Below are 13961 nucleotides of genomic sequence, written 5' to 3'. Positions count from 1 at the left end.
GCGAGAACGTAACGAGCTCAATTGATGAACGAACGGAAACGTGTCCAATTAGAAGGAGGCGGCAGCGGCGACGGCGGCGGCGGCGGCGGCGGCGGCGTGTTGGCGGCGTCGCCCCCGCGCGCCGCATTAACGAGATTAGCGGAGCTCCCCGCGCCCCGCGCCCCGCGCCGGCCCGAGGTGTGGCGGCGGCGGCGGACACCTCGCCCGCGACGAAAAAACAACGCGTTGTGGCGCCGAGCCCCGCCTGCCCGCGGGAGGCGCGCGACGCGGGGCGCGCCATTGGGCGGCGCGAGGGAGGGGAGGGGTGTCGCGCGCGGCGCCGCCGGCACCCAGTCGTTTGACGCCTGCCGTGCGAGCGGGTGTCGTGCCGGGATTACGAGTGTCGTGCGATCGAGCTGCCGCCGGCCGGCGCGTGATGGACGTTGCATGAGCGACCGCTGGAGCCGTCGGGCACGCCGGTCGTGGAGCGCTCGCCGTGGGCCCCGGGCGGCGCGGGCATGCGCTTCGAAGGTGGGGAGCGGCGCGACGCCGTCGCGTTCCATCCCCTGCTGGCGCCGCGTCCGAGCGACTTCTCGGTGTCGGCGCTGCTGACGGCGGGCGCGCTGCCGCCCCCGCCCTACCTGCCGGCCGCGCTGGCCGCCGCGCTGTCCGCGCCCTGCCCGCTGCTGAAGCCGCCGCCGCCGCCGTACGCGCCGCTGCCGCCAGACGACGACGGTGTCGTCGATGACCCCAAAGTCACGCTCGAGGGCAAGGACCTCTGGGAAAAGTTCCACAAGCTGGGCACCGAAATGGTGATCACCAAGAGTGGCAGGTCAGTACGGACCCTCGGCTCCCGTTGCTTGTTACACCAGCGCAAGCGCTCCTCTCGTGACCATGTTTTGGACGTTCAAACAAGTGATGTGTGTGATCATGTTTACAAATCATGAATCAAGATGCTATATGCCTACTAGTATTTTTTTATTCAATGAAGTTTTAAATATGGTAAGTAAGAATATTCAATTTAAAATGGTGACACTATAGATACAAATATAATAACAAGATATGCATTAACAAATGCAATAACCATATTTGCGTGTTTTCCGTAGTATTTAAATAATAGTTATTAAACATTTCCAAAATCGTTACTTAAGAAGTTGAGTGGCATAATAATATTACTGTTTTGGTTAAGGAAATCAGATGAATGGATGGCTTATAGGCAAACTTAGAAATATCAATTAACAGCGCCAATGTAAATTGTTCAAGATTTCAGATGAAATCAAAATATCCAAACATTGCATTATCAATATCAGATTAAAAAAATATTTGTGGTTCTAAAGACGATAGCAAATAAAATGTCAAATAAAACAATTAACTATAATATCATCTAAAAACCTAGATATATCATAGACATAAAATAAATATGGAATTTGGATATAATTTGGTTCATCAAACTGTGCAGAAGGGTTGCAAGACAATCTGCTGTAGGCGCATTTTTTCTCCAACTCTCCCGTCGCTATTTAAAGTTAACGCTAAACTTGGAGTACACTATTTTTACTTGGATATATCCCAGCTTTGTATCGAAAGAAAATAATGTATTTTATACAGGAGATTGCATTTGTTTATTCATATTATTATTATTATTTGTTTATTATTATTCTTGTTTTTGTAAAATGTTGAAATATTATATTGGATAAGACAATAATTTCAAAAATAGAAACCTCTTAATGTCTTTGAATGATCATATTTTAAATAACAGGATTAATTATTTATGTAAGGTCACTTCGAAAAAAATATATGAATAAAAAACATCTAATCTATCTGATTATATCCACAGTACACAAAACATTCATCTTTTGTAAAAAAAAATTACAACATATCCAATATCCATAATACATCCAATAAATCAGACATAAACATGCTGTAACCGACATAAATTACACTGGCAAATACGCTGTAACGAAGGTAGTAAAAAGATACACGCAAAATATTACTAGTTATAGGTTTGATATAGAGCATCGTAAAATAGTAGCGAAAAAATCAATTTGCGAATCATATCTTCTTTAAACTTTGGCATAATAATTTTAAAAAACATTTATTTATATGATGTAAGTTATAATGGTATAAAAAAGAGGATTTTTTAAAAGTCAAATATTTTTTTGTCTAACGATAGATCAAAATGCATATAACAATTTCTCGCCATCTCTATAACCAAACTAGTGGCAAACATTTTTTATAAAAAATAAAATCAACTTTTCCGGAAACAACAAAATGCTTTGTGAGAAAAGCAAAAAGAGATGTTTTTATTTCGGCTTAGCTCTTAAACTTTTTAAAACTTTTCGCTTTCATCACAAGCATTTTAACATAGGTACTTATCACTTTTAAATATTAAATAATTACCTAATTTATGGTAAACAATATAATAAAAAGGATTCTTATTAGAATGCATCATGATAATATTATTCTTCATAATTGTAGAATATTTTATGTACCTTATAAAAATATAAAGTCGGGGAATTGGTTTTTCAAACGTAGGCTCTTATTAAAAAGTACCTAGTTACTGCAGCAGATACATGTTTAAGAAAATAAACAACACCTGCAATTCTCTTGTCATCAAAGTTAAATACTCATCTAATAACAGAAGTAAACCTGCTGGCAAATATTGTGAATATTCACACTGTATAATTTCACAAGTCTGTTATTAAGACTTCTTGTGTCACTGTCCTTAAAGACATCCATTGGCGTATAATTAATTCTACTTGCTTAAGGAACTCTCATGACATATGGTAGATAAGTATTTGATTTGTCAGTTTCAGAAAGCAGACAATCAATTTTACTAGTTTTTGAAAACTTTTAAAATTAGATTTGAGCAAATAATAAAACCGAAGTGTGGTAATTAAGTAATTTAGAAAATTACAAACCAGATACATTAACTCTATTGGGCTTTTGATAAATAATGACAGGTACAATTTACCTTATACGTATCCTATAATAAATTAAATAGACCCGCCCATAGCCTACAAAACCACTTCAGTTGGTAACTGGTAGCTAAACCTTTATATTAAAGGGCTTGCTTCACGTTTAGTGCTAGCAGTTTTGCAAAATTATAGATAACTTTATAAACTGTCCTCTTCTGGAGGTCACGTCAATACCATTATATCATTTAAAATGTATGAAAGCGACATTACTCATAAGAGCTAATTTCCAATCATTATACGCTACTAGTGGTTATTTACTCATATTATGCACCGTATACGTAATGATCTTAAACTTAATGTACTAATACGATTTTATACTAAATTATCTCAACATACATTGAAAACTCCTGCAGTAACATTTTAAAACTTTGGTGTCTAAGGTTTAAATCAAGTGTGGTAATAGTCGTAGGATATCCTGATGTATATTTACGTTTTGTACGTCTATCATACTTGTTCTGTCATTCTTTCGGTTTTCGGTATTTTATAAACTTTACTTCTTTCCATCAGTTCTAATATAGTCGTACCTCTTACCTCATTATCAATTATTGTAGCAGGGTCGTGAAGTCGTCATACAATGTGCAGACATTATCGCAATGTTGTGATGTTTGTGACGTACTTATTTTATGTCTTGCTTGACATGCTATCTATTGGCGCCAGCCACAATTTCTTTGTTTACTTAAAAACTACTAGATCTACTTCTGTTAAGTTTACCCAAATACCCACTTTTTTATTTTCATTGCATCAACTGTCCAACAAGACATTCTGTTTGTGTTGCATTAATTTTTGAGTTTTGTATTATAAAACCTAAGCCTGTTCTCTTATAAGCGTTTCAGTGACAGCACTAGAGCTGAACCGGAGTTTGTCACCGTGATGAAAGGATTAGCCAGTTAGATTAGTTATTAGTCGCTGGTGTCGCTTACTCTCAAGGGTGCGCCAGAACTATACATATAAGGTATAGCGACAATCCCATAAAAGTGTTAAACATGCAGTGTGATTTCAAAACTTTAAAATACTTTTATGGCATCAATTCAACAATAAGCGTTAGTCAACATTATAGTATTAGGTAGTCTTCAATTGTCATGACACTTGCTGCCAACTGCAACTCGCTTGCACATGTTTGAAATCACCTCTAGGCACGGAATTATTTGTAAGCCAAAAGAGCTTGGTTTTTCCGCGTATTCAAAATAATAATATATTTATTTGTAGGTATGTCTAGTTGTATTTTTTTAAAATTCTATACATATAAGATAGGTACCAACATTTCTTGTAGAGTCTTGATTAATATAATTAACGTAATGTGTAACGATTTAGATCAAATTGAAGTAAAATATCGACTTGACAATAATAAATTGACAGTGACAAACAGACAAAAGCTTAGAATTATTCTCAACAATTTTGAAGAAATAGAACTTTACACTTGCAGAAATATGACCAGCAGTGGATAGCAATTTACTGACTTCGATGTCCAGATCATTGGCCAATCATCACTAAATTCAATTTAAAGATATATTTATATAAACTCTGGGCGTAACATTTTAAAAAATGATTAACGACGGTTTTTGATCTACTGTTTTACTAATAACCTCAGAAACCGACTTGACTATTACCTGACACTGTCACAGGCTGTGGACATCGGCCATTTTGTGGGTGCGGCCTGAAACATGATCCGGCCACGTTTTCTGACGATAATGTCTTCCACCTGGAGGGTTACTCTATACTGACGAAAAACGAACGAACGAGAGCTGTCGTGCTAATGCCACGTTTAATACAACGTGATAGAGTCGTAGCTCGCGCAGCAGCGCTCCAAAACTTAGTTTTCCATCTGAGAGAGTGTAGAAGCACCAGGAGGGGTGCTTCTACACATTTAGAAATATGTTAATTTAATGGGCGATGAAAAATTAGTTTAGAACTTCATTTTGATGGAATTAATGTAGGTATATTTTTGTTATGTTTTTTTGATGCACCTATCCATATGGATGTTTGATGATGACAATGTTCTATTCTATTCTCTGTGGGGGTGTCAGTACCTGCACCTGGCTCTCTCGAATGGAACCTTTGTGCATATCCCCAAGGTCTAAACTGCCTTCCTAAGCTTGGACCATTTCCCACCACGCTGGTCCACTGCGGGTTGGTGGGTTCACATATCTAGATGTGCTAAATCTAGATATGCAGGTTTCCTCACGATGTTTTCCTTCACCGTAAGAGCGATGGTATACATTGTACTTAAATTCAGAAAAGAACTCATTGGTACATGTCAGCGCCGGGATTCGAACCCGCATCTCTGGCGTGAGAAGCGGGCGCGTACCCGACTGAGCTACCACCGCTCTGACACTGAGTCTCGCCGATGATGACAATGAGTTAGATTAATATTTATTTGAAATATTATTATTCCATTCATTTACTTTATATAGCAGATACGACTATTAAATACTACTAAGTTAAAAAGAAAAAAAGCGTTCATAACTCTGTCCTCAGCATCGGTTAGGTAATAGATATTTGAAGAAATAGAGAGAATGTAGAATTAAATGTATAAATAAGTACCAAAGACACAGAAGAGTAGATTATGCCAGTGAGAGACTTTACCCAAATCTAAATTCGTAACCAAAGAATTTGAAAACTAGTTTTTTCCAGGAAAACTGAACAAAACTGCGTGTTCATGGACAATTAATCAGCAATTGTATTGTATCTGTGTATTTTACGCACGAACACGTTACTAGAATTTTTAGAGCGACAAAACACTGTACTTGCATGTGCTCCGTACATGGGTTTATTCCATATGTTAAACTTACCTCGATGAGATAAACAAAATTTTATAAATCCGATAGCAGCTTGAATAATAAATTTTGATTAGGTACTTACTACATGCTTGCTATACACACACCACACACACACAATACTATACTATTTATTTATAAATAAACAAAGTAAAGTTATCACATTCCTCCTTATTAACTATTGTAACAGTTATAAGCTAACATGTCCCTACCATCTTTAAAGGCCTATGCGTTGTGTAGTTAGTTGACGGCATAGCATTTCTGTTTATTTTAGCAGAATCAGGCTCCAGTTCATATGTCTCTTCACTATTTATGTATGTTGCGTGACTGGTGCGTCCAGAATTGACTTGTACAACTGTAGAGCGTTATGTTGCTAATACATTTACCACCAGCAGTACAATTTAACAGTGTTATACTGGTCTTGTTTCTTTGGACTAAGGATTCGGTTTCTGTGGCTGAATTTACTTGCTTGAGCTATGTTTTAATAGCAACCCTCTTAGCGCGAACCTCGCACAGTGAATTCTAGCCAGGGCCTCTAGTACGGGATTTGTTATTTTTGAAAACTATTTTTTTTTACGTTTTCTCCTGTCATCTGCATACATTATTTATCAAAAGTTTCATGATAGTTTCCATAAGAGGCGCCACTGAGTATGCGATAAAACGTAAACTTTTATAGTTTTCAGGCAAACCTGTATTAGACCCCCAGAAGTGTTGGGTAAGGCTGAAAAGTGAAACACCTAAGTTTACCTACAATACCTTTAGGTACATGTATGTGTGTATATTATTATGTACCTACTCAGATGTTTGGGTAAATGATTAGAATATAAACCATTGTATTTTCATCGGTTTTATCGGTTTAAGTATGTATGCACTCGCGAGCAATGAAAAGTTCCAATTACAAATAAATGTCTATACCGGATGCCAAAAAACCCAATTTCCTAAAACTTGAACAAAATATTTGATTTAAAATTTGAACAAAATATTTAAATTTTTAGTTGGTATGTAATATGCATATAAAAGTTATTCGTCAAATAAGATCATCAGTAACATAATTAAACGGAACAATTGAATATTTTGAATAATAGGTATTTAATATTTAACAAGCGATAGAAAACGGGCATATTTCTGGTATTTCTAGTTGGATGTCAGTTGCGTATGTTTTTGCGTTAGGTATCACTTTCAACGGATGCCTGATGCGTCTTGGACACGCGATATAAGCAATAAATCAACCCAGTTTCTTATTAGCACCTTATTGAGAAGGAAAAATTCAATTTTCTTGCAAAGAAAATGTGCAAGATTTTATAGCTTTTATTCCCTACACGTATGGTGGGTTTTCCTTTGAATATGTGTTGGCACACAGCAGGGAGTCTTCTGCCTCCATTTTTGTATGTTCTAGTTATAGCTGACTGGTAGATGAGTGAGTGAGTGACAAGGGCTATGTTTATAATTTTATACACACACGCCTATGTATGTAATATAATAGACTTGGGAAATAGAGTTCAGTAGTGTATTTACTAGTACGGTAGTCCGTGCCAAATAAATTTATATAAGTTTTTTAGTTTTTGATTTCCAAGGGTAAGCGTGCGAGTTTTTTGTTTTTTTGAAACTTAAACAAAATTAAATATATATTATGATCTCTTGCTCTGACATTATAATGTCAAAGCAAATAATCAATAAATATTAGCCACCCTAAATATTTAGTTTTAATTTAGTAAAATATATCTTTGCGAATTACAAGTAATAGCGTTAATGTAAAGGCCCTTTCTGTAACTGTCATACGCTTCAACTAACTATTAGCCGGCTAGGTATAACTTGTTCCAGATAATTTTCAATGGAGCTGGATACTCAATAACTTTTTTCCTCTATTGTAGCCAACAGACCAAAACGCTTCAACTCCATTCTCAACACCACATAAATTTAGAACTTATCATCTGAACCGTTGAGCATAATACTAATTGGCATAATTACACACTTATGACCTTCTGAATTGCCCGTTCCAGTGCTAATTAATAAAGATTACCTAGTGTAACATTAGTTGTTTTCCAAGAAAGGTGTTTTAATTGTTTCAACTGTGTGTTTTTTGATTGTTTTATTGTGTGCTACTGTGTGCATGGGTGCAGTTTTTGTAATAATTCGTAATGATTGTGGTCCGTTACTTTATAGACAAAATATAATATCACATTGGCCCTTTCCTTTACAAATCTGCCCACATCTAGTAAATTTACTAAAGAACAAGCATGCTACGTATTAAAGAAGTAAATAAGTACCTAAAGTAAAAAAATAACATCTCAAGATCTTTGGCAAAGTCGCGAATCGTAACGCGATGCGTCGTTTTTGGAATATGGCGCCGTAAAGGCCTCAGAATCGCGTCCCCACTGTGGGCTAAGTTGAATTCCTCGGTGGGCCCTCTAAAGGGGAATAGGTAAGCAGGCAAGACGAAAACCTGACGCCTCTAGGCGCCTACCATACGGGTTCTTTCTAAATCTGCAAAGAAAACGGCAGAAAAAGATACACGGCTAAAATGTTGAAAGGCTGGGCTAGATTTGAGCTGGCTTTTGAATTTTGAATTTAAGTTATTATGCTATTAAACATAAAAGTGTTTGCGACATTATACTTAGGTACGTTAATATAATATAATATAATATTAAAACGTTAATTCATTAAGTACATTTGAAGACAGTATATACTCATAATCCATTGATCCATGTTTCAATAAATTATATTTCCCAGAAGTAAATAGATGTATTTCAATGAAGTCAACAAGTCTTTTAGTTTTAGAACTTTTGATTTATCAAAACTCTAGTTCCGACGATTTCTCTTAAAATACCAGTCTCCAACTGAAGCATGCAGTTTCGGTTTCATCCCTAAATCCCGGGTCCCGTGGGGGCGCATCGAGCTAAACCTCTTTGGCTAATTGCAGGGGAGAACTTTGTATCAATTACTGGGATATTTTCACACCTCCAGTGAATTCCCGACATGTTGGTTGGGAGGCTGTAGCTGTAAGGTTTGCTTGTTATAGAAACTAAAGTATAAAGCTAAAGCGTTATGTAATTAATTAATTTAATAATCATCGTTTTAATTTTGTATATGTTTTAGGCGGACATTACATCCAGGGCATACTGAAATATTGTGATGGACGAAACCAAATTATTTAGCTCTACAGTTCAATCCACAGTTTCATCAGCCATCCTCAAATCATATTCACCAAATTGAGGACAAATAAATTTAACCCGTCATCCAATCAAAGGCAAGTTTGCATGTGCAATCATTTGTTTAACCTTCAAACCGCGGGCAGGTTCGACGACATCCGTTTGGGACATTAAATTTGTGACGATTGAGGGCTACGCGGTGTACAGACAGCCGCAGATAAAGATTGGGCCCGCAGTCCCACGGCCTGTGTGGCGTCGATCGAGCGATGTCAGAAACGATCGGATATGACTACATCTAAAAAACATAAAAACTAAAAGTTATGAGTTTAACTCAATGTGAGTTGACTAAAGTGACAATCATTACAGTTCATGCGGAAAGTGACAAAGGAGACAATAATTGAGACTGAAATTGCGTAAAGAGCAACAGCGCTATTGTAACATCCAATTTGCAACAAGTGCTCCAGTAAACAGTGGAAAAAGAGGACTGCATAGAGAATTACGATAACAAGACACTTTCCTAAATTACCGTATCAACATGAGCGCTGCGCACAATGTTCGTACATTCCTGGCGACGACGGCTGCCTCGGTTGACGCCGCCAATAACTCAGGCCTCTGCTCTTAAACAGTGATTGACGAGCGACCCTCGCCGCATTTTACGAGAGCTTTAATTAGCACCGTGACACGACCGACTTGGCTTTTATAATACTATCAACTCTAAAGAGAGCCCCCCTGCCTCCCCACAGCCACTACACCGCTAAAACAAAAGAAGGGACCGAGAACACCGACGCAGGTCAAACTATGCTGGACGATTATTGAAAATTTAGGGTTGTCAATGTAGATTTTTTTTCGGCGCTCATTGCCGAAAGGTTGTAGGGCGCAGTTGACTGCAGTCGAGTCCCTTTCAGTTGTTTCCGAAAACGTTTGTGACAATTGTGGCTCTTTTTGTTGTGCCGCCCAAATTTTCAAGTGGCATAATCAGCTTCAACTTTTGTTTTCAAAGGAAAGTTTTGTTATGGTATGCGACTGTGAACTGTTAACTCGTAAATAAAATAAAAGTCAATATTCTTATCTACAGGATCCTTATTAGGTTCGTATCGCGCGACCTCGAGGTCACAAAGAGAGGATCTCTTCATGAGAGAGATCATCAAATACAGCGCATCTTTGTGTAATAGTAATCAGTTAAGAATGTCCACTTAAAAGGCAGTAAAATTATATGATTTACGATTATGATAAACTAAGTAAAGTTATGCTCCATTTATAATAATTATTACGAAAGCTTTTTATGGTTAAACTTGACCTCAGGCAGTTATTAAAACTTTCTGTGTAACTGTTGAAGGATTTTTCCTAGGCTTTGTTGCGAGTTCAGCGAGAAACACCTTGGGGCGTGCGGCTAGAGTCTAGCCGCTAGACTGTCGATCTCTTTAGTGCACTAGTCTGTGAAGGCTGACACACGTGACATGACTATCAAAGAGGCTGACAAGCGCGTGTCATACCCTTTTGAAGAACTTAAAAAAGAACCGCACAAGGTCATGACGCCAGACAACTTGTCTCCTAGAACTAATAACAATTGCTGATTATGTAGGAAACGGAAAACACACAAATCATTGGGCAGTGACAGTGATTCCAGTCACGATGGAACAGATTAAACAATTGTTGAAAATAGTCGTGTACTAAGAGATATATGAGGCGTCGATTGAGGAACATTATGTGGACGTGTGTGGCGTAAATTTGACAATAAACGCACCGCTTCTGTCTCCCGGACATGGAAATTTACCGAAGTGTTTATTTTTGCAATACACTCAGAAGCTTATATTAATATTCTGAAACCGTCCCTTAAAACAGTATTGGTTTCAGTCATGTATAAGTAGATTAATATAACTATATTTTATGAACACATGGAAGTGGATGTACATATGGTACATATGACCAGAAGCTCTTTTCGTAATAATATACCTACCTATCAATGCTTTATTTTTGTAAAGACTTTTATATAGGTATATAATTATCTGTAGACACAATATATAGATCTTCGATCTAGAAACATTGACATTATCGTTCCGTTACGTCATTTCTTAGCGCCATATTCATGGCGCGTGACTTGAAATTTGTATTTTTTCGGGTTTTTCTCACACATTATCTCATTGTTAGGTATTCAAGGCACTGCCGGTAAGGTCTCCATCTCGTCTCAATAGTTCTGATACGTGGAATGATTCGTTACAAATTTCGAGAAACACAACCCGGGGTTTTATCCAAATTAGCGAATTGACTCAGGGACAACTCCTAGAAATAGCTCTAAAAGTGTTAGTAGGGTTATGGGCTGTTGAAATTATTTATCTTTGCATAGTGAAAAAATATCGGAGTTGACATGGCGGTTGCGAGGTAGCGCCGTATGATTTCATCTCTAATTTTCCACCGAGCCCGCGCTCCTTCATCGGACAGCACAAAAAATCACTTCGTAACTCAAAAGTTGTATCGCGACGCATTCTTCTCGGGACCGGCTTCGATTTCGACCAATAGCGACGCAGCGACATCATATACATGGGGATGTAGAGTTGAAGCCACAGTATAAATAAGTAACAAGTATCACATAACTTACTCTCACACAGACGAAATAGTAGTAGTTGAAACCGTGATGCTCAATAAACCTCCAGTTGTCCCAGTAATTCTTTAGAGCATAGCAACTGCGGCAGAAAACAAAGAGTGTTTATACAAAAAAGCTCCCTGTAGACGCAAAACAAGCGAGGATCGGTGGCGCCGGCCGAAATTCCCGCAGAGGACCGCGATGCGGCGACACGATACATGTATTATGTATAACAAATGGGAGACAAGCAAAATAAACCACCGGGAGGCCTACATTCGGCCCTGAAGCGGCCCACGTGGGACATTTTTGAAGACGTCCAGTCTTGCCTCGCCTCACTAACTTGCTCGTCCTTTTTTGGCTCGTGACGGGCGGAGGTCGTGTTTTGTTTTTGTCCAGCCACTAAATAGCTGAGCTAGGTTTCGGGCTTTTTGATATCTGTGTTTAGTTAGGCAGTTTACGAAATAATTTTGAATATGAATGTTATAAAACAATAGTATACTAAAGATTCTAACTTAATAACATTTGAAATGCATCTCACGTCACGTCTTCATTTGCTTTCCTCATTCGATCAATTACTAAACTGATTAGTCAATAAACACTGATGGTACCGAAACTCCCACAGAGTGGAGAACTCCGATCACGAATATGGAGCAATTCAATTCAAGTCTATTACCAATTGGAGGTTCATTTGCTTTTCACTTGTAATTAACCCAATTCGTTGATGGAGCCCTTAGAAATGTGAAACTTAACCGACGAAGACTCGGCCTGCATACGTAATGACATGTGTCAAGTGATTAGTGTAATCTGTGTTACTTACAAATTGTGTGTAACATCGAGTGGGATTTCTAGATAGTGATCTTTATTCTCGCTGTGGTGCAACACATTTTGCATAACAGGTTTCTCAAAATTTAATTACTTCAGTATTCACTTTTTAAGTAATCTCTGATTGAGAAAGCGTTACTGGACCTAAACATTCAGAAAATAATAGGATACTACTATATTGAGAAAACAAAACGTAACTTTATCCAGTGGAAATTACACAAAAGGCTAAAAGCGATTTCTTCCAAGCAGTTTTTGGTATGAGGATTTACTTGATGAATTTAATAAATGAGTATGAGGAGGATGCGTACAAATGTTGTGAAATTTACATAGTATATACTTAGATAAATAACATTAAGACTTAGATAAATAACATTAAGACGACCGAATGGCGTAGTGGTTAGTGACCCTGACTACTGAGCCGAAGGTCCCGGGTTCGATTCCCGGCTGGGGCAGATATTTGTTTAAAGACAGATATTTGTACTCGGGTCTTGGGTGTTGATATTTATATTTAGTATCTATCTATCTATGTATTTGTGTAGATATATCAGCTGTCCGACACCCATAACACAGGTTCTGCCTAGCTTGGGGTCGGATGGCCGTGTGTGAGATGTCCCCACATATTTATTTATTATTATTATTTATTTATTTATTAAGCTACTTTTAGCAATAAATAAATATCTCAACAGAGAGTAGTGCTTCTGCTCCAACAGAGTCCAGTGCATTATTAACAAATATTTCTGCCCTCCTCACCACGGCTTCTTAGGAATCAAAGTCGCAGAAACTGTTCCAAGAATAACTAAAAGCAAAACATTCGGGCGTATTTATCCATCATTATCAGTGGACCTTCCGTGAACCGGCGTAAGCGTTGACACGACATGACAAGGACACGGTGTCGCAGTGGTCGTTTTGTCGGTCCAGCGACTAATCGACACTTGTCCGCTGTCGGTTGTCGCAGCCACCGATCAAAAGAACCGATACGATTGGAAGACTTTTTTGCTCTCGGTGCAAGGTTTTTAGAAACCAGTGATGACATATTCGTTATTGACTATTCATATCGTAATGGATTTTTGATCGACATGATAGGGTTTGTGGAAGCGTTGCTGGGATGTTTTTGTAGAGACATTTTGTTTTTTATACTACTGCTTCACAGAAAAAAATGATCTGCCTACTGATATCACTTACGCATATTTTCAAATTCTAATTTACAACATTTTGGCCGCCCACGTTCTGCTCTTAGACATTACAGCTCCTATCACGTTGAACATGATGGCGATACATGTGAAAATAGTGAAATGAGCCTCCACAGCCTAGCACGAGGCGGTAACGAGGGCCACCCTGCAGGCGGCGCCAGGGCGCTCTGTGACGTCACACACTCTTATCTACATCTCGGGGAGAGCAGTGGAATCTCCACATATTGCTTTATTTAAATATCATGTTGTGTGTTGTATACCTAGATTTTTTGGAGGACATTTTATGATCGATGAGCTGTTTATTAGATATAAAATCGTTATAATGTATATATTTTTTACCTTTGAGTGCTTAACGGATAGGAGGTCCAACGTGGTATTCACTTTTCTTTTTATTTTGCTATCAGCACTAGTTGAGATGAAGTTAGCGATTGTAACGATATATTATGAGCCACAGCGCAATTTGGTAAAACTATGAGTATCATTAAACCAAC

The 13961-nt window shown here is 38.2% G+C and overlaps 1 protein-coding gene across 8 annotated transcripts in view; it reads left to right on the top strand.

Moving 5' to 3' along the window:
- Positions 1-299: 299 nt before the first annotated feature.
- The window catches only part of LOC105381771 (optomotor-blind protein), a 73991-nt gene continuing 60329 nt past the window's right edge, over positions 300-13961 (top strand). For 3 of the 8 annotated variants that reach the window (XM_048626244.1, XM_038118420.2, XM_048626243.1), the window contains exon 1: positions 303-811. In XM_048626244.1, coding sequence (XP_048482201.1) covers positions 498-811 — 314 coding nt within the window. In that variant the 5' untranslated portion in view covers positions 303-497. Of the gene's footprint in view, positions 812-13961 lie in introns of all 8 variants that reach the window. The other 5 variants (XM_038118422.2, XM_038118419.2, XM_038118418.2 and 2 more) reach the window with 3 other exon arrangements.

The sequence above is a fragment of the Plutella xylostella genome, chromosome 16 (genome assembly GCF_932276165.1).
Source record: "Plutella xylostella chromosome 16, ilPluXylo3.1, whole genome shotgun sequence".
Lineage (NCBI taxonomy): Eukaryota > Metazoa > Arthropoda > Insecta > Lepidoptera > Plutellidae > Plutella > Plutella xylostella.
This window is presented reverse-complemented; position numbering and strand designations above follow the sequence as displayed.